The following is a 21,545-nucleotide window of genomic DNA, read 5'->3' on the forward strand; positions in this document are numbered from 1 at the left end:
ACTAAATATCACTTCCTGGGACTGCAAAACACAAAAATGAGAACCTCAGCTGCACTCGTTTCCAGGTGCCAGAGCTTGGAATTAGTACTGGTGCAGTATTGGGGGGTTCATCCACAATCCACTCATGAAGTAAGGAGAACAGGAAAGACCTAAAACAGTTCTTATTTTACTCCATTTTCACCAGGAAAGAAGTCAACAACATTCACTAAAACTATGTCTTTGGGCATAGTCCTAAATTTAAGAGGACAATTCTAAAAGACTTTCAGTTCAAAGTTCTCTATACAGATTTTTAATAGGATAACAGTAATTAATTTAAATTCTAAGGTATAAATGAGAATGTCAATTGATTCTTTTAGCTGGAATTTAAATTTTAGATTAAATGTGTCAAGTTCTGTTTTTAAACGCTTTGCGTTTTCTTTACACAATGCTAGACTCCCTTAGTAATTCATACGTATAGAACACACATTCTGTTTTTGAGTGTCTTCAACATAATTGTATAAATCACAAAATGATTTAATAATTCTATTACACTTATACGGAAAACACCATTTATTTGATGCTAAATCCTTGGTCACTGTTTTTCTGGAAAAATATCTACTTTATGATAATCTACTTTAATGCGATTTCCAGGAACCAACTATGGCAAAAAGCAAATCCACCTATTTATCTACATATAGGAAGAATGCGTAATTAAAAACAAAGGAAAACAAAGTTCCATCCATGAATAACAACGGCACCTGCTTGATTCTTAGCTGTAAATCCTGTATTTCCTGAAAACGTGCTTTGACCACGTACATAACACCTTCGCTGTGCATTCCTGCATTTCATCATCTTAATTCACATGCACTAAAATGTCACAATCCTTAAAGATCTCAGCACTCGAGGGAAGTTCAACCTTATTTTATTTTACTTAACGATTTATTAAAGAATCCAGTGAGGAGAAAAATGTACATCAATGAAGAGGTCACTATTCCCTAAGAGAAAAACCTGAGCACACAGTCAGAGAACCTCTAGATGAAGGGCTTTGCACAGGGTACTTCAAGCTCTTTTGTGATGGACACTTCAGTGACAGCTGAGAACTGGCCAGAACTTTACAGCCAGCTCTGTCGATTACAAAGTGGAAAGAACCCCTGCCGTAGGACAGTTCTGAAGAGGAGTAACACAGCTGTGAAGAGGGGTAACACAGCCACGAAGAGGAGTAACACGGCCGTGAAGAGGGGTAACACGGCCGTGAAGAGGGGTAACACGGCCGTGAAGAGGGGTAACACGGCCGTGAAGAGGAGTGACACAGCCGTGAAGAGGGGTAACACGGCCGTGAAGAGGAGTGACACGGCCGTGAAGAGGGGTAACACAGCTGTGAAGAGGGGTAACACAGCCATGAAGAGGAGTAACACGGACGTGAAGAGGGGTAACACAGCCATGAAGAGGAGTAACACGGACGTGAAGAGGGGTAACACGGCCGTGAAGAGGGGTAACACGGCCGTGAAGCGGAGTGACACAGCTGTGAAGAGGGGTAACACAGCTGTGAAGAGCGGTAACACAGCTGTGAAGAGCGGTAACATAGCTGTGAAGAGGAGTAAGTAACACAGCTGTGAAGAGGGGTAACACCACTGTGAAGAGGGGTGACACGGCTCTGAAAAGGGGTGACACGGCTCTGAAGAGGGGTGACACAGCTCTGAAGAGGGGTGACACAGCTCTGAAGACGGGTGACACAGCTGTGAAGAGGAGTAACAATCAGAGATGGACAGCGTCGGACAGAATGCCCAGAATGCTGTCTGGCACGTATGAAGCCCACTGACACTGACACTGCGGGTGAACACCGATGTCTGGTTAACAACCTGCAGGAGTCTCTGTTTCTAACACACAGAGAATCTGTGCACGTCGGCATGGCCTTACCCCGGAAGGAGAGACTGTGGCACAGGCGCGGGGCCACTGAGGGCACACAGGCCGATGCTGCTGATGCCACTGCTGCCCACGCTGCCGGAGCTCTGGGCTGACTGGGCACTCCGATCCTGGTAGCTCAGGGGAAGGGTCTGAGGCCTGGCATAGTAGTAAGGGGTTGAGTGGGCATCTCTGGGTAAGGCCTGAGCAAATAACGTAGCATAGCTAGAAACCTGAAAAGAGAAACACACTAAGAGCAGAGACAGAAAATTACAGAACAGTCTTCCCAAACCTAAAAAGGTCATTTATATTCAGATTTTCCTTCTATTTCTGTAAATGGATTTGGATTCTATACTTCATTAACAATAAATTAGATGTTATGCTTTTGAAATATGCCTAAACTGATAAAGCTTTAGAAAATTTTCTGAACTCCAACAACTACTACATTGTCTGATAACTAAACACTCATGCTGATTCAAGCAAACTGAAACTTAGATATTTTTTAAAGTTAGGCATTATTAAATAATGATTACTTCTATATATTCATATTTATATGCTTTACATGTATATTAATATATAATGATTGCTCAGACGAAGCCTTTAGCAATAGACAGAACTCTTTCACCCACACGCTTCACCCTCTTTGCACTCCCACGTCTCTGGTGGGTACTTTATTACAGCAGACTCTGGGACACAGAGCACCAGAATCACTCTGACATACTGCAGGGCAGACACTCAGCCCGGTGATGACAGGGTTTCACTGGCACAAAAGTAAAGAACGCTCACAACTGAGAGCATGAAAAACTCCTAAAGAATTGCCAATCGGTGCCAATATCAGTAACTTCACAAAGTAAACATCTTGAAAACTGACCGTTTATTCTCTATTTAATCACCCATTGTTGTCTGAATAACAAAATTCTGAAAAACATCTTCAAGAAACTGCACACTGACTAAAAACACACTTAAAAAGTCAAAGAAATCTCTTGATCTTCCACGACCAGACAAGCTTGTTGCTTTCCTAGCATGATTTTCTTAGCTGCAGAAGCCGTTTCCTATCAAAGTCTGCCGGGGTGTCCCGACAGACCCGAAAACGCGAAGGCAAAGCCGCTTACCTTGCTTGGCGGCCTGCGTGGGTCCTCACTGAGGCTCAGCAAGAGGTAGAGTATTGACCATTTATTTTTCAAAACTCCCTGTTTGGAAAAAAGTTAACATTAAAGGAATGATTTTTATATTACTCTCCAGTCTTATTTTCCTCTTTCCTGAACTGTATTTCAAAACTAGAAATGCATTTCAAAATTCACATAGTGACATCAAATCTAACAGTTCATAAGTATTTTCAACAGTGCCACCCATCCGAAGGCGGAAGCAAATGTCCTCATGCAACCAACACCCTTGGGTCTTTCGCTCCCCTATTAACTAGTTCTAAAGTCCCCAATAAGAAAAGTTTTTTAAGTTACCCTATTGCTGAATAACAGTATCATCTCCCCTGAAATAATTCTTACAATGTCCCCAAAACCATAATTATGAGACAAAGCCATCATAAAAATATGTGAATTATTTTTTCCTTTATCAACATCCCATTTAAGCCCCAAGCAGAAGTTAGTCTCAGCATCATGTGTACCTAAAGTCAAGATGTAGGTCTGGGCCGGGAACAGGGGCTCACGCCTGTAATCCTAGCACTTTGGGAGGCCAAAGCAGGAGGACCACTTGAGGTCAGGAGCTCGAGACCAGCCTGGCCAACATGGCGAAACCCCATCTCTACTAAAAATACAAAATGAACCAGGTGTAGTATCATGCATCTGTACTCCCAGCTACTTCGGAGGCTGAGACACAAGAATGGCTTGAACCTGGGAAGCAGAGGTTGCAGTGAGCTGAGATCACACCACTGCACTCCAGCCTGGGAGACAGAGCAAGACTCTGTCTCAAAAAAAAAAAAAAAAAAATGTGGGTCTGAAGCACTTAGTTGTCAAGATAACTAACCCACAGGTTTCTATGCAAGGGTCATCACACAGATTTCATTAATTTCCAAGTGTGTATCATACCAGTCTGATTCACAAACATAACAGCAGCCAAACCTCAGTATACTCTATTCATACAGCCTTACCTTTTGCATGCACAGGCTACAATATGTAAGTACCTTTATTTACAAAACAAATGATGGGATGATTGCTTATATTATGTAAACTCTCCATTACATAACACATTCTCTGAAAGTTTCTTTTAAAAGTAAGCTCATCCCAGGTATTTAAATTACTGTCTAACTTCAGAAAATTGGTTGACATAGGCTTTTTCAGAAACTCAACTAACTCCCCAGCCAGGGCCACAAGGATAAGAAACAGACCCAGCCCTGATGGAGCGTGTCTCACCACAGGCAACAGACAAGTGGGCAGATGCAATGTGTCAAATGGCACTTCACAGCTCACAAAAGGGCTCCCGGAGGAGACTCAAGTCCCCTAGAAAGATGGACCGTGCAGAGGGACAGACAGGAGAACACAGCAACCTGACAAAGGCCAGGAGTCAGGAGGGAAGCTGACATCGGAATGAGGCCTCCACGCTGCACCAAGAAACTTGGATTTGGAGGTAAAGACAACAGCAGGAAGCCTGCGAAGGACGTCCCGGGGAGAGGCACCATCACCACACAAGTGACGAACTGGCTGGAGGGGACAACATGAGAGGAAGACTGCTGTCATCTGGAGGGAGATGCAAGCAGCTGAATGCAATACAGTGAGCCGAGTGTGTGCTCAGGCACACGTCCCTGGCGAGTCCCTGCAAGCCGGCATCAGGGGCCCGTGAGGCTCAGGCACTCAGGCCCAGGACCAAGGAGCCAAGCGGCCGCCAACCTTTAGCTCTTTCCACACATTAAATCCTGTCATCGTCACAACCACACTATGACAGGGCTTATTCTCTTCATGCCACAAATGAGAGAACGAAGGACAGCAAACATGAATAACTCACCCAAATCACAGAGCCACATGCAGGGTTCACCCCCAGGTCTGTCCACCTCCAAACAAGAGGTATAGCTGGGGAGTCAAGATGACACCCAGGTTCTCATGGGGGCAAGATCAACGGTGCTGTCATTCACCAAAACAGAGAACACAGAAGAAAGAGCATGCAGCGTGCAGGTGGATGTGAATGGATGCCCAAAAGGGTGGAATAAGGCGCAACGCTCCCTTCAGCTCAGAGGATGCCAAGTTGTGAGAACCTGTGGGAGTTTTCAGGGAGTCTCTGAGTGAAATGACCAGTAGGTGAAGGGAAAGACGGCAGGAAATGTTCTACCTTTGCACTAAGGAACTGCTAGGTTAAAAATCTCAGATTTTATTTTAGCAAAGATGTATTTGAGGGTGAAGGGTGGAGAAATTTCAAAAATGAACAAAATTACGCACCACAAACCTAGCAAGTGACATAAAGGAGGAGGCAGCATTTTTTAACTATAAAAAGAGCAAGTATAAAACACCGAGGATCTCTTCAGTCTGCTGAAGACCATTTGATACGAAGGTGTGGACGGAAACCACAGGAGACGGTGAGGCAGTCTGGGAACACCACCAGCCAGGACCCACTCGGGTGGAACACCACCAGCCAGGACCCACTCGGGTGGAACACCACCAGCCAGGACCCACTCGGGTGGAACACCACCAGCCAGGACCCACTCGGGTGGAACACCACCAGCCAGGACCCACTCGGGTGGAACACCACCAGCCAGGACCCACTCGGGTGGAACACCACCAGCCAGGACCCACTCGGGTGGAACACCACCAGCCAGGACCCACTCGGGTGGAACACCACCAGCCAGGACCCACTCGGGTGGAACACCACCAGCCAGGACCCACTCGGGTGGAACACCACCAGCCAGGAGCCGCTATGGGAACACCACCAGCCAGGAGCCACTAACGACCCTGAGACCAGAGGGGTCAGGGCTGGAGACAGTAGCTGCAGGCTCCAGGAGGGCCCAACACAGCACAGGGCCTGCCCTCAGGAGCTGTGGGCACAGCTACACCACTGACAAACAGCTGCCCAGCAGCAGGGGAGATGACAGTTTGGTGTCATCCCTCTCCCAACTCTGGATTCACCCTGGGGCTTAAGCCAGTTCCAGCTGAAGCCAACTTGGAGACACACAGCAAGAGGACGGGAGTATAATCCGCCAGGTCTACAGAGCTCAGAGGGGGCAGAAGTGGGTAGAGGAGAAATCTGGTGGGTGAAACCAGATCATTTCCACCACTCTGGCAGTATAGATGCTTTTAGCCATCCGAAACCACTTCAGACCCGCCACCTCAGACTCTGAAACTACAGGACCGCAAGTTCAGGTATAAAACTTTTAAAACTGTGCACAAACTGAATTGTACGTGAAGAAAGTCTTATCAGTACATGGTAAGAGCTAGAGGAACACCAAATAAACATCTTTGCAAAGCAGCTGCTTAGTGCCCAGCACAAGAGCTGATCTCAGCTTTCCCGGCACTGCCATACCAGAACACCCCTCATCAACAAGGCACCACCTACCATGCGGCCACAGCACCTGCACGCCGTTTGTTCCCTGCCCTCAACGCCCCAGCCCTGCCTGGGCAGTCCAGCTGCACAATGTTCTTGTTCTACTCCCCTCATAAGCCATTCTCCCCGCTCGGCCTTTCCTGCTCAGCCACGCTTCAGACCCAACTCAAGAACACCACGGCACTCTACTCCCATCTCCATGTCAACCTGGACCCTCCTTCCATTCCCGACTCCTTCCCTCCAGGTCTAACAGCAACAAGAGCAAACAGTCGACTGCACCTTTGACCTTTCATCCCCGTGGTCTGCACAGCACACCCACACATGGGGCCCTAACTAAGACAAGATAAAAAATAGGATCAGCAACCTTCACCCTTCTGCGGAGCCATTCTTGGTAAAATGATGGAATGGCTACTAACCTGAATCTGCTATTCTACTTTGTTTAATCGTTGGTCTTATACTATTACTTCTTAGTATTTTTCATCATGTTTCAGTCATGCAATGAAAAAGCCAAGCAAGTCAGTTTTGGGGGCGAGCCCCAGGAAGCGGGCCACTACTTAACATTGATATTTAGGAATAAACATTCATAGCTCCAAACAAAATTTTGGAAAACAACCATTCTAAGTCACAAGGTGTCTAAATATGTTTTCATCCAATGGCTGATATTAACCAATACAACAGCTTTTACTAGATGAAGTCTCCCTTTGGGGACCTTGGTAAGGCTAAGAATCTGGAGAAATATGGTATCCAATAAGCAAATCTTTTTAACATTCAGTGTATAGAAAATGGTCTTAAAAATGGAGAAAGATTTAAGAAAAGCAAATGATACAGCAGTTTGAAATAATCTGCCTGGAAATGAACGGACAAAAAAGGTTCCTATTTCTTACTCTGTAAACATTACAAAGATAATATCACAAATATTATGGAAAAAAAGCATGCTAAAAACAGTGAACCCAAGTCAAACAATTAAGGAATCAAAATGGACAGCAAATGAACTAAGCGTGTTTCAAGAGCACAATATAACAACAGAGGAAGTTTAATTACCAGCAGCATTAGGCCTAACTCAATCATTTTCACTGTGTAACACTAATAGTATTTGCTGCGCAAAGCACTAAACCTCTCTAGATTCACTTTCTTCTCCATAAAAGGAAAGAAAGCTGGATGAACTAAGTTCCTTTATAGTCAGAATTCACAAAAATCTCACCCTACGATTCAATTAATGTATTGGCATACAGGCTGCCAAAATCTTTTATGAAAATACAAGGCTGGGCTTGGTGGCCTGCACCTGTAGTCCCAGCTACTTGGGAGGCTCAGGCAGGAGGATCACTTGAGCCCAGGAGTTTGAGACCAGCCTGGGGAACACAGCGAAACCGCATCTCAAAAGAAAAAAAAAAGGTTAGATCTTTCATTTTCAAGTATCAATATCCAACCACATTCAAAATCAATTTTTTCATTATTTACTATGGCAGTACAAATTATGATCCAATGAATAAGTTTATCAAAGTTTAGCTATTATATGAAGGTAAGTCAAGACTTCTACCAATGTACTTCCTCCCAGCAATGTATTTAAGCGACTACAATACAAACTCACAAATTCTGTTGACTTTCCCACTGTAGCTTCATTCATCTTTATAAGCAATTTAGCACTAAATGCAGCTAAAACTTCTAATACTGAAGCTCACACAAAAAAGCAAATACAATCTACAATTAAAAGCAATTACCAATTATAGAAAAGTTTAATAAGATACCACAAAAAACATTCAAAGGTTCCTATACCACTCATCATATCCTCAACAATGAGTCTAATGACTTCCAGAATTCTGCACCATACCTGTGAATGAAGTTTTCTGTGGAGTTCTGAAAATAATGCAGCATCTGCTTCTCTTCGTTGTCGAATAACTGAAAAGACAGAAAGAAAATAAGCGTAGTAATTACAAACACCAAAATTCATTGTATGATACTATTTCACCTACAATAACATAACTCACAAGTGATGAATTCAGAGTCAAAAGCCATTGTCAAATTAGATGATGAGCAACTTTTAAGCTCTATGAATCCAATCAATTCATCTAACTCCCTGACATTTGTAAAGTATGGAAAATATTAGGCTGGGATCAAAGAGTTTATGTGAAAATTAGGTAAGGTAATAGAAATAATGGGAGTACTTACAGTCCATCTACAAATATTAATCAACAGTAAGGCAAACTATGATCACTGTAACTAGTTAACAGTAGTCACTTGGAGGTAGGGATGGAAAGTGAAAATATCAGGAATCCTGAATCCAAGGACAGTAAACAAGTACAATATTCATGGTCATTCATTCTACTTGGAAACTACACATCCTAAACATTTTTATTAAGATACACAGCAATGTTTCACCTTGTTTTAGTATTAAATGTCATAATCAATTACTGTTTCAAAATAAAATTCAAAATAGCTTATTAATTTTCATCCACCAATTCATCTGATTAACAAACGTCTTTGGCTGTTCCAGCTACACTTACAAATTATCTGAAAGCAGCTGCAGCGAATGAGAAGTTCATTCTATGTTCTGTTCCATGAAGGAGGAGAAGCTGCGGTCATATTGGGTTCCCTGGGGGAAGAGAACTCACTTTGCTCACATTTACAACACTGCAAACACCACCTGTGCGCAGGTGCCTCTCAAAGAAGCTGTTACACCCACTAGAAAAGGTGCCACTTTCAAAGGCTAACTTATAATTTCAACACTCTCTAATGAACCTTTGTATTTATCCCATTTTAGTAGTATGACTTTATAAAAAGCTCATCAGTCAATCACATTTAGCATTAAATGTTCTAATTCACTTGTACGAAGACAATGATTGACTTTACAGACAACCCCACATTCTTTAGTTAAAAAAGGATTTTGGTATGAAGCACATACCAGAGATTACATAATGTAATCGTAACTGTACATTCGACTCTTCCTATATAGAAAAGGAAAGCTATCTTAAAATATACTATGTAAAATGCATTAAACAAAATGAATGCAATTAAAATTTGATATAATTTACTGTATTTACAACACATAAACAGATTCCAATTACAACCATGAAATCAAGCAAGTGATGCTCCTTCTATAGAATGAGATTGGCACTAATTCATACATGCACTACAGTCACAGCACAATAAAATAAGAAAAATGAACACATAGTATTTACAAATAAGTGATGTTTCTCTATTAAATTGCTTCTCTATTAAATTATACCACATCTCCAGTTACAATGTACCCCACCTGCCAGTGTGGAAAATGTTTGTCACACATGATCACTTTTGCAATTTGTTTCAATATAAAACACTAGCACTTTATATTTGAGGTCGGTTATATCAAATGGAAAATTAACTTTTCTGTATTATTCCAGAGAGCAGAGCTACCATAACTCAACTAATCTATCAACAACTGTAATCAAATTTCAAATGTCTAAGCATTCGTAAAACATGACAAATAAACAGTGTCCATCACGGGAGAGGACTATAGGTGCTGAAGAGGTGGTGCTCACTGGAGGTTCCCAAGAAGAGCTGGGGACACCTGCTGGGGACACCCCAGAGGCACCCAAGTCAGTCAACACACAACATGCCTTAATCTTAAAACACAACACACACAGGAAACACAAACTCTACATTGTTACAGTTTTCTTCTTTAAAAGGAAAATCCCAGACTCCCCTGAATATCCATTGCAGCAATGTAGCTGTCAGTTCTTTAAGTATGAGTTTAAACAAACTTGATTTTTAGCTACTGACACATGCATAGTAGCATGTTTAAATACGGGTAATATGCTCACCCTGACGCCATGAAATGTGACTTTGTAAAGGAAACGGGCTGTTAATGCAGTACCTAACTGCTGGAGTCCTCAGTAATCATCTCAAATGGGTAAAATGGTTTAGGTTTCAAGGAGAGTATAGTGTTCTCATGTTGTTTTACAGACATTGAGGAAAATAAATTTTAATACGTTAACAGCAGTTTAAATACCTCATTTTTATTCCCCAGCGCTCTGCATCGTAACAGCAGATGGATCACTTCAGACTTCCACTGCTCATCCAGCCCTGAACTATGTCTAGGTGAAGTACTCTGGGTCACACCTTCAACTCTATCCCCAGCTGACTTGCCATCTAGTGTGGTCACACAGTTCTAAAATGGGACCGCCACAGACCATGGGCCAAACACAGTTCATAATGCAACCGCCAGGTGTGGAAAACTGTGCCATGCAGGACTTCTAGAAGGTGTTATTACTGAGACCCAAGGCCAAACGGGCTTCTAGAAGGTGTTATTACTGAGACCCAAGGCCAAATGGGCTTCTAGAAGGAGTTATTACTGAGACCCAAGGCCAAATGAACTTGTAGAAGGAGTTATTACTGAGACCCAAGGCCAACGCCCACTCCACTTGGGCAGTTTAACGGGGAGGCCCAGCAAGGAAATGCACTGACCTTCGCGCAGGCCTCTTTTCTAGGCCAACTGAAAAGCACCACTGTGTTTGGGTTATACAGCCCAGAAAACTATAAGGATGGAGAGCTGGCCACCTGCAAAAACCACCTTTCAAACAGGACTGCTCATGTGTGGCGGCTCATTACTCAGAGCCGAGCTTCCCACTCAGGCTCTCCAGAGGCGAAGTGGGGCGGCAGAGCCCTGCCAGGGATAATCAGATAATCTACTCGCCAGCCAAGAACTAACAAATGGAAAGCTTTCTTCTCTAAGGTGCCAGGATTTGCAAAAGCTTTATGCACCATCCCAGAATTAAACATTCTAAAGTACTATGTTCTAATAGTTCTGACTCTACAACAGAATTGACTTGTCCTTATTTTGTACCAATATTAAAATGTGCTTGGGAACTACATACACACCTACAGACATGCATACATACATCTGCTTAAGTTCTGACAAGTTTAAGAATCCACCACATGACATTTAAGAAAAATACATACGCTCTTTCTTGATTTTTTCAGCTACTAGAAATTCATCTCTTTCAACAGTTGGGGCGAAGTTGCTGCCAATCACCCGCACAGCATACTGGAACTGCTGGGCTACATCAGCTGAAAGGCAAACAAAAGGATGTGGATTGTTACCAACCAGGTTAAGTTCTGGTCACCAGAAGCTTCCAGTTCAAGAACAATGAACTAGTAGTATCATCCATCTTCCATTTCCCCGAGGTCTTAACTGAGAGGACAGAAAAGCTATTAAGAAATCAAAACAGAATGAATGAATGAAATAAGAGTTCAATTTAAAATAAGAATGAGAACAGTAACACACCAGAGTCTGAAAAATCCTAGATGACAGAAAACAAACTGGCTCAGTAATCACGAAAAGAAAAGGAACAGAAAGGGTCACATCCCAACACATGAACATGAGGAGGAGGCCGGGTCAAGAGAGCCTCTGAGAAGCTCCCAGGTCAACAAACACAAAAAGCCAGAAGAGGGTCACTCAACAGTCAAAACGGACAGTTAATTTGCATTTGCACCTCTAGATGAAGATGACAGCTTAAACACATGTGCCTCCACTCCCTTCAAAAACATCATAAAACTGAGGATAAAGGAGTTTTTAAAACTAAAAGCATAAACCAACAAGGACAAAGAAAACAAGGCAGAAAGGAATCAGAAGTCAAAAAATGTGAGAAGCTGGACTGCAGATGGATGTGTGGTAACTGATTCAAGAGGAATGAAACCTGAACACTAAATGTCTGTCAGATTCAGAATGGGGAGAGGGGAGTAGGAGGGACAAATGTCAAAAAGAAATACAGTTCCCACTGCAGAGCCCAAGCAGGCTCAGGAAAGGAAGGAACTGGATACTCTCAGGATGCACGAGCAAGCAGGGCTGAAGGGGGAGACCTGGCTGCAAGTCTGGATGGAAAGAGAGTCCTGGGTCCTCCACCCAATCCCACACTGCCAGCCAGCCACCGAGACCCGCCCAGCAAGCCTGGTCTGGATGGACACTAAGGTAGCCCCGGTCACTAAGCAAAGGTGACAGACAACTCAGGGACCCCCAGTCCTTCCCAGAATGCCAGGATGCACAATTTGTCTATGGGAAAACTGATCAGCCCAAGAGAAAAGAGAGACAGACGGTGATGGGTGGGGATCCCCAACAAGCAGATGGGTCTTAGTCCAATTCAGGCAGACCACAGAGATACTGCAGAACTGGTTCCAATCACCACATTAAAGAAAATATCACAAACGGTGAGCCACATGAAACGTTTTGGTTTCCCAGTGCATATAAAAGTTAGGTTTAATATACCATGGTCTATTAAGTATGGAACGGCATTATGTCTAAAAAGAAAAAAACATATACACACCTTAATTCAAAAATACTTTCTTGCTTAAAAATGCTAACCATCATCTGAGCCTTCAGCAAGCCGCAATCTTTTTGCAGGCGGAGGGTCTCACCTTGATGCTGATGACTGCTGACTGACCAGGCCGGTGGCCTCACCTTGATGCTGACGACTGCTGACTGACCAGGGCAGTGGCCTCACCTTGATGCTGACGACTGCTGACTGACCAGGGCGGTGGCCTCACCTTGATGCTGACGACTGCTGACTGACCAGGCCGGTGGCCTCACCTTGATGCTGACGACGCTGATTGACCAGGGCGGTGGCCTCACCTTGATGCTGACGACTGCTGACTGACCAGGCCGGTGGCCTCACCTTGATGCTGACAACTGCTGAGTGACCAGGCCGGTGGCCTCACCTTGATGCTGACAACGCTGATTGACCAGGGCGGTGGCTGCTGAAGAATGGAGGGGCTATGGCAATTTCTTAACATAAGACAACAATGAAGTTTACCACATCGATTGACTCTTCCTTTTGTGAAAGATTTCTCTGTAGCATGTGATGTTGTTTGACAGCATTTTACCCACAGTAGAACTTCTTTTTGAAACCGAAGCCAATCCTCTCAAACCCTGCCACTGTTTTATTAACTAAGTTTATGTAACATTCTAAATTCTTTGCTGTCATTTCAACAATCTTCACAGCACTTCAGCAGGAGTAGGTTCCATCTCAAGAAACCACTTTCTCTGCCTATCAACAAGAAGCAACTCCTCATGCGTTCACATTTTATCAAGAGATTGTGGCAGTTCAGTCACATCTTCAAGATCCTCTTCTAATTCTACTTCTCTTGCTATTCCCCCACCACATCTGCAGTTCCTTCCTCCACTGAAGGCTTGAACCCTCAAAGTCATCCATGATGGCTGGAATCACTTTCTTCCAAACTCCTGCTAATGCTGACAATTTGACCTCCTCCCATAAACTCCTGTTAATGCTGACAACTTGACCTCCCCCCATGAATCACAAATGATCTTAATTCTAGAATGGTGAATCCTTTCCAGAAAGTTTTCAATTTACTTTGCCCAGATCCATCAGAGGAATCTCTATCTATGGCCTTATAAAATGTGTTTCTTAAGTGAAAAGATTTGAAAGTTGAAGTTACTCTTGGCCCATGGGCTGCAGAACAGATGCATGTAAGCAGGCATGACAACTCCAGATGCATTCTCAACAAGCGGTAAGGAATCTTTTTCTGAGCTGCAGACCTTAACAGTAGACTTGAAATATTCAGTAAACCGTGCTATAAAAACATGTGCTGTCATGTAGGCTTTGTCGTTTCATTTCTAGAGCACAGGAAGAGTAGATTTAGCATAACTCCTAAGGGCCCCGGGATTTCTGGAATGGTCAGCGAGCACTGGCTTCAACAACTTCAGTCACCTGCTTCGTTAGCCCCAGACAAGAGAGTCAGCTTGTTCTTTGCAGCTCTGAAGGAAGGCACTAACTTCTCTCTAGCAATCAAAGTCCTAGATGGCATCTTCCAATAGAAGGGTGTTTCACCTACACTGAAAATCTGTGTTAGAGTAGCCACCTTCCTCAATGGTCCCAGCTAGATCTGGATGACTTGCTGCTTCATCTTGCACTTTTATGTTACGGAGACGGCTTTTTCCCTTCAATCTCATAAACTAAAAAAACCCTGCCAGCTTCAAACTTTTCTTCTGCAGCTTCCTCACCTCTCTCAGCCTTCAGAGTTAGTGTCTTGCTCGAGATTAGGTTTTGGCTTAAAGGAAATGGCTGTGGCTGGTCTAATCTTCTAACCAGACCACTCGGATTTTCTCCATATTAGCAATAAGGCTGTTTCAATGTATTGCTCCTGTGTTCACTGGAATAGCACTTGTAATTTCCTTCAAGAATTTTTCCTATTCAATTACAACTTGACTAACTGGCAGAAAAGGCCTAGATTCTCACGTATCTCAGCTTTTGGTATGCCTTCCTCACTAAGCTTAACCATTTCTAGCTTTTGATTTAAAGTGAGAGACATGTTACTCTTCATTTCACTTGAACACTAATTTCTTTTATTATTATTTCTTCTAAAAACAAAAAGCGGGATACACATGCAGAACATGCAGGTTTGTTACACAGGTACACGTGTGCCATGCTGGTATCCGGCACCTAGTGACCCATCCTCTAAGTTCCCGCCCTCACCCCCCCCCCACCCTCCAACAGGCCCTAGTGTGTGTTGTTCCCCTCTCTGTGTCCATGTGTTCTCACTGTTCAACTCCCACTTATGAGTGAGAACATGTGGTGCTTGGTTTTCTGTTGATTACTAATTTCATTTAAATAGTAAGAAGTCACTGTAAGGCTATTAACTGGCCTAATTTCAATATTGCTGTGATTCAGGAAACAGAGAGGCCTGAGGAGAGGGGGCGCGGCAGGGAACCCTTGGTTGACAGAGCAGTCAGAACATACACAACATTTTTTGATTAAGTTTGTGCACTTCATGGCACCCCAAAACAATTACAATAGTAGCATCAAAGATCACAAGTTACACATCAACGTAACAGATATAATAACATGAAAAAGTCTGAAATACTGTGAGAATTTCCAAATATGACACAGAGATACAAAGTGAGCATGCTGTTGGAAAAATGGTGCCTAAAGACTTGCTCAACGCAGGGTGCCAAAAACCTTCCAATTGTCAAATAACACAGTATCCGTAAAGGACAGTAAGATGACGTGTGCCTGTCCTCCACAAGGAAGCTCAGCACTGGGCAAATGCTGCCCTAGCCAAGACCTTCCAACAACTCCACTCTTAAAGATGAAAAGAACAGGTATCACCAGACACCCGAGGGCATCATCTAACACAAAAAAGAGACAAACACAAGAAGGAAAAAAAGAAGCTCTAAGAAAAAGTGACAACATAGGAAATAAGAAAATGGGGGGAATATGTACAAAAACAAAGAAGCTATAATGGCCTACGAGATTAGACATAACACATCCATGAAATAAAACAGGATGCCATAAATTCAGAGAAGACAAGCTCTTGAATATTAAAAGTATGAAGGCAGATGTTTTTTAAAATAAGTAGAAAGCTTGTATTTAAAATTGAAGAAGTATCTCAAAAACAAAAACAAAAAGGCAAAAAGACGGAAATTAAGACAGCCAAGAGAAGGAAATCACCAGATCAGGCCAGGCAGAAGTGGGGAGGCAGAAACCTGGAGTGCAATACATGTCCAAAGAAGTCACACAAGACAGAAAGGATGATAAGGGAAGGGACTGGGAAGTTACATGGTTCACAGAAACTGCCTTAGCCCCAAGAAAAAATCCAGGCTGTCATCTCTGCAGAGGCAAACTCCCAATCTGAGGAACTCCCACCCTCAGTACAAGGGATCTGGGAGAAGAATGGTTCCCCACTACAGTCTCAGCAGCAAAAGAATGTCAAGGGTCAGGAAGAAATACTTAGGAAAGCCTCCACCTTCCGAGTAAAGCAATCACTTCGATAAGTGAATTGGAGTTGGCACCAGGGTGGGATAGCCTGCCTGTGTACCCAACTTCTATGACTCCAGAAGTCAAGCTACCAGTAGATACCTCCAGATCCCCGTATCCCCTGACCACTGAGTGCTGGGCCCAGTTCAACCTGAGATGCAAACGAGCAGCCCAACAGGGCAGTGCCCAGCTGCATCCGCCAGCAAAAGCCAACACTGTTCTCCATCCGAGGAAGGAAGTGGAACTACGAGTGGCATCTGGAAATCCAAGTGAGCAGTCTGAGCTCAGTGTGGCGTCCCCTGCCCAATCCACAGAGAACCTTCAAGTGGGCACTCTGAGCTCCCAGTGTGGCTTCCCCTGTCCAATCCATAGAGAATCCAAAATCCCCAGAAATGTAAGAAAGGATTTAAGGAAGACATAAACAAAACCAGAAAAGTGGATCTAAGAAGGGCACTCTTGGTGAAACAGAAACTGAAGAATCCCTGAAAGATGTAAAGAAAATAAACAGGATTGACTTGAAAGAAGGAACTACAGACAGAAGTCATCTCAGTCAAGACAGAGTAAGCACACTCCACTACTGATGGCAAAAAATGTAAAACTCTGGCAAATTTACATAAAACACCTCTAAAAAGACTCTGAACAGCCGGGCACGGTGGCTCAAGCCTGTAATCCCAGCACTTTGGGAGGCCGAGACGGGCGGATCATGAGGTCAGGAGATCGAGACCATCCTGGATAACCCAGTGAAACCCCGTCTCTACTAAAAAATACAAAAAATTAGCCGGGCGAGGTGGCGGGCGCCTGTAGTCCCAGCTACGCGGGAGGCTGAGGCAGTAGAATGGCGTGAACCCGGGAGGCGGAGCTTGCAGTGAGCTGAGATCCGGCCACTGTACTCCAGCCTGGGCGACAGAGCCAGACTCCGTTTCAAAAAAAAAAAAAAAAGACTCTGAACAATGGATAAGAGGAGCAGACTGGGTATGAAACTCATGGATCAAAGGAAAACCTGGAGTGACTTCCCCCATTTTTGCTTTTTGATATTTTGTTTATGTGTTTGCTGTCTACGACACCAGCTGGGGCCGGGTAACACTCCAAAACCCAAACCACAAACAAGCAAAGACTGAAACACCTCCAATCCAGGCCCAGTCTCCCCAGCCAGGGCCCAGGTGGGGAGGGAGGAAGGAAGCACCACCGCTCTCCCAGCCCTGTGCCAGGCCACCGGCCCCTTCCACCTTCACTCAGGGGCACCCCCACAGTGGGCTGCCCCATTCCACACTTGGCAAGAACCAATAATGGCCCCGAGACTCCATCACAAGGCTGGCAGGCTGCGGGGTTTGGATTTTAGCCAGAACATGAGGAAGTGTGTTGGGAACCAGAGAGTGAGAGCAGCGGCACAGAAGGGGAAGCTGGAAAAAGGCGCCCCTTAAAGCTACGTGCTGTCGAGAAGGAGCCCAACTGAGACATGATGAAAGACATCCTTCGGCCGGGCACGGTGGCTCAAGCCTGTAATCCCTACACTTTGGGAGGCCGAGACGGGCGGATCACAAGGTCAGGAGATCGAGACCATCCTGGCTAACATGGTGAAACCCCGTCTCTACTAAAAAACACAAAGAAAAAAAAAAAAACTAGCCGGGCGAAGTGGCAGGCGCCTGTAGTCCCGGCTACTCGGGAGGCTGAGGCAGGAGAATGGCGTAAACCCGGGAGGCGGAGCTTGCAGTGAGCTGAGATCTGGCCACTGCGCTCCAGCCTGGGCAACAGAAAGAGACTCCATCTCAAAAAAAAAGAAAAAAAAAAAAAAGAAAGACATCCTTAAAAATGAAAGGATGAAGAAAGTCCACAAAAACACTATTCAAAATGAACGTGAACTGGCTATATTTCTATCAAAGTAAATTTTAGACTAAGAAAAATTAACAAGGATAAAGAAGGGACCACAAAACGATAAAAGGGCAATTCACCAAGATGACATAGCAATTCTAAACGTGAACACTCTATACAGCAGAGCTGTAAGACACATGAAGCAAACTCTAACAGAACTGAAAGGAAAAACAGACATTCACATCTGGAGATACCAAGGGGCATTTCTCAGTAATCAAAAGAAAAAACGAGCAAGGATATAGACTTGAACACCAACAACCAACTAAACCTAATCGGTATTCACACAACAGCCCACCCGACAACCAAACAACACACACTCTTTTCAAATGCCCGTGGAACGTTCAGGACAGACTGAATTGTGGGTCACAAAGCAGTTTGATTAAACAGAAAACAATAAGATTATTCAAAGTATGTCCTCTAACACTAACAGAATTAAACTAGTAATCCTTAAGAGAATGGTATCTGAGGCCGGGCGCGGTGGCTCAAGCCTGTAATCCCAGCACTTTGGGAGGCCGAGACGGGCGGATCACGAGGTCAGGAGATCGAGACCATCCTGGCTAACACAGTGAAACCCCGTTTCTACTAAAAAATACAAAAAAATAGCCGGGCGAGGTGGCGGGCGCCTGTAGTCCCAGCTACTCGGGAGGCTGAGGCAGGAGAATGGCGCAAACCCGGGAGGCAGAGCTTGCAGTGAGCTGAGATCCAGCCACTGCACTCCAGCCTGGGCGACGGAGCCAGACTCCGTCTCAAAAAAAAAAAAAAAAAAAAAAAAGCATTGGCCAGGCGCGGTGGCTCACGCCTGTAATCCCAGCACTTTGGGAGGCCGAGACGGGCGGATCACAAGGTCAGGAGATCGAGACCATCCTGGCTAACACGGTGAAACCCCGTCTCTACTAAAAGTACAAAAAAAAAAAACTAGCCGGGCGAGGTGGCGGACGTCTGTAGTCCCAGCTACTCGGGAGGCTGAGGCAGGAGAATGGTGTGAACCCAGGAGGCGGAGCTTGCAGTGAGCTGAGATCCGGCCACTGCACTCCAGCCTGGGCGACAGAGCAAAGACTCCGTCTCAAAAAAAAAAAAAAAAAAAAAAAAGAGCATAGTATCTGAAAAATCTCCAAATATCTGGCAGTCAGTCAACACACACATGGGCCAAGGAGCCAATGAGCCAAGAGCGCCACAGCCACTAGAGCTGGAAAAGGCGACGCAGCACCCCCTAGAGCCTCCAGGGGGAGCCCAACCCTGCAACCTGCAGTTAGCCCACAACACTGCCTTTGGCTCTGGCCTCCAGAAACACAGGGGGATAAATGAACTAATTTGTGGTAATCTGTTAACAGCAGTCATAGGAAAATTATATATGTCCCTTTCATTATTTAAATTAAACTTTATTGAAAAGGTTGTTTTATATCGTTACATTTTATTGCATCTTCACAGTAACAACTACAAGACTTAAAAATTCATGGAATGAATGTAATTCTGAACAGTTAAAAAATTTAATGGAAGCAAGGTTGAGCTGTCTGAAGAAAGGTGAGAACAGGCCTCAAACTGGAAAAACTGCTACTCCTTTCTCTTTCTCTATAAAGGTCCTAGAAATCTTTCGGGGAAAAGCCTCAAATTGCAGTAAATGCACTTTCAAGGGGTTGCAGTAGAAGAAAGCAATGCAACTTCTTACTCCAAGAGCAAGCACTTCAAACTTGTAGTCATGGGCGAATCAGTTCTGGAGACCTAACGCACAGCATGGGAACGGCAGTTAGTGACAATGGATTGTGTACTTGAAATCTGCTGCGAGTAAATCAGGTTTTTCTCACCACACACACACACACACACACACACACAAACACACACACAAACGGGTACCGAGGTGAGCTAATGAACATGTTAACTAGCTTCATTGTGGTAACCATTTCACAATCCATACATACATCAAAGCAACACATTGCACACCTTAAATATATACATTTTGGATTATCAATTATACCTCAACAAAGTTGAAAAAAAATACATGGGCAATAAAAACTGTCAAGGAAAATTAGAAAATGAATGAAAATAAAAACACAACATATCAAAATATGTGAGATGTGGCTAAAACAGTCCTTAGAGGAAAATTTATAGCATAAAATGCTTTCTTTAAAAAGGAAGATAGACCTCAAATCAATAATTTCAGTTTATACGATAAAATCTGGAAAAAGAACAAAGTATACATTAGGAAAAAAAAAAAACAGCAATCAATGAAATTTACAACAAAAAATGGTGGGCGGAAAAAAATCAATGAAACCAAAATCTGGATTCTTAAAAAAAAAAAAGAAAAAAAAGGACAATAGAATTGATAAACCTTTACCAGACTGACCAAGAAAAACAAGACAAAACACAGAATCAGGAGGGGATATTGCTACTGACCTTATAGAAATTTAAAAGATAATAAGGGCTAAGTAATTTATGTAGACACTTCACTCTCAAGGAAGTAGCTAAAACATAACTCCACATTGTAAGGGTGGGCTGGGCATAGTAACTTTCTTCCAAAGAGCACAATACAAGCAGAAAAAAGAGAGTCACTCACAGCAGAGAAACCTGGCACACACACCTTAGCCAAGCGAGGAAGGTCCCTTTCAAGAATGATGAATCACCCTGGTGGCAGGTACCCTCCATAGGATGTGATGAAAATGTCACTTCACCTCGGGGGTCTTCCTCCCAAAAATATATAACCCCAGTCTAGTCATGATAAAAATATCAGACTCAATTGAGGTAGTCTACAAATAACCTTTAATCCTCAAAACTCTCAAGATCATGAAAAAAAAAGTCTGAGAAATTTTCCATTTCAATCGGAGCCCAAAGAGGCAAGACAATTGAATGGAACATTCCCAGAGGGAGCCTAGAGACAGCAAAAGGCCACTGAGTGATAACTGAGGAAATCTAAATAACTATGGAGCTTCATTAATACTAGTGTATCATTACTGATTAATTCTAACAAGTGCACCACGGGAATGTAAGATGCTGATAATAGATGAAATGGTACTGGGCTTACAGAAACTCTGTATTTGCAATTTTTCTGTAAGTCTGCAATCATTCTAAAATAAAACATTTTTTTAAAAAATATATTAATGCCAAGACTCACTTTTCACAAATTCTGATTTTATTAGTCTGGAGTGGGGAGCCATGGCATCAACATTTTTTTTTTTTTTTTTTTTTTTTTTTTTTTTTTTTTTTGAGACGGAGTCTCACACTGTTGCCCAGGCTGGAGTGCAGTGGCGCGATCTCGGCTCACTGCAAGCTCCGCCTCCTGGGTTCACGCCATTCTCCTGCCTCAGCCTCCTGAGTAGCTAGGACTACAGGCGCCCACCACCGCGCCCGGCTAATTTTTTGTATTTTTAGTAGAGACGGGGTTTCACTGTGGTCTCGATCTCCTGACCTTGTGATCCGCCCGCCTCGGCCTCCCAAAGTGCTGGGATTACAGGCTTGAGCCACCGCGCCCGGCCGGCATCAACATTTTTTAAAGGTCCGTTTTAAAACTTTTAGTCTTCAAGATAAGAAAGCAACTAAAATGTGAGGGGGGGAAAAGCTTTCTTGGTAAACTCAAAA

General features: G+C 43.7%; 1 protein-coding gene across 3 annotated transcripts in view; it reads right to left on the reverse strand.

The window, feature by feature from the left end:
* Positions 1 to 21,545, reverse strand: part of TUBGCP3 (tubulin gamma complex component 3) — a 98,962-nt gene that overhangs the window by 66,976 nt on the left and 10,441 nt on the right. For all 3 annotated transcript variants that reach the window (XM_028837343.2, XM_028837344.2, XM_028837345.2), the window contains exons 2-5: positions 11,299 to 11,406; positions 8,192 to 8,259; positions 2,994 to 3,071; positions 1,897 to 2,114 (exon numbers count right to left, since the gene is read on the reverse strand). In XM_028837343.2, the coding sequence (XP_028693176.1) occupies positions 1,897 to 2,114; positions 2,994 to 3,071; positions 8,192 to 8,259; positions 11,299 to 11,406 (472 nt within the window). The remainder of the gene's footprint in view (positions 1 to 1,896; positions 2,115 to 2,993; positions 3,072 to 8,191; positions 8,260 to 11,298; positions 11,407 to 21,545) is intronic.

The sequence above is a fragment of the Macaca mulatta genome, chromosome 17 (assembly GCF_049350105.2).
Source record: "Macaca mulatta isolate MMU2019108-1 chromosome 17, T2T-MMU8v2.0, whole genome shotgun sequence".
In the NCBI taxonomy this organism is placed as follows: Eukaryota; Metazoa; Chordata; class Mammalia; order Primates; family Cercopithecidae; genus Macaca; species Macaca mulatta.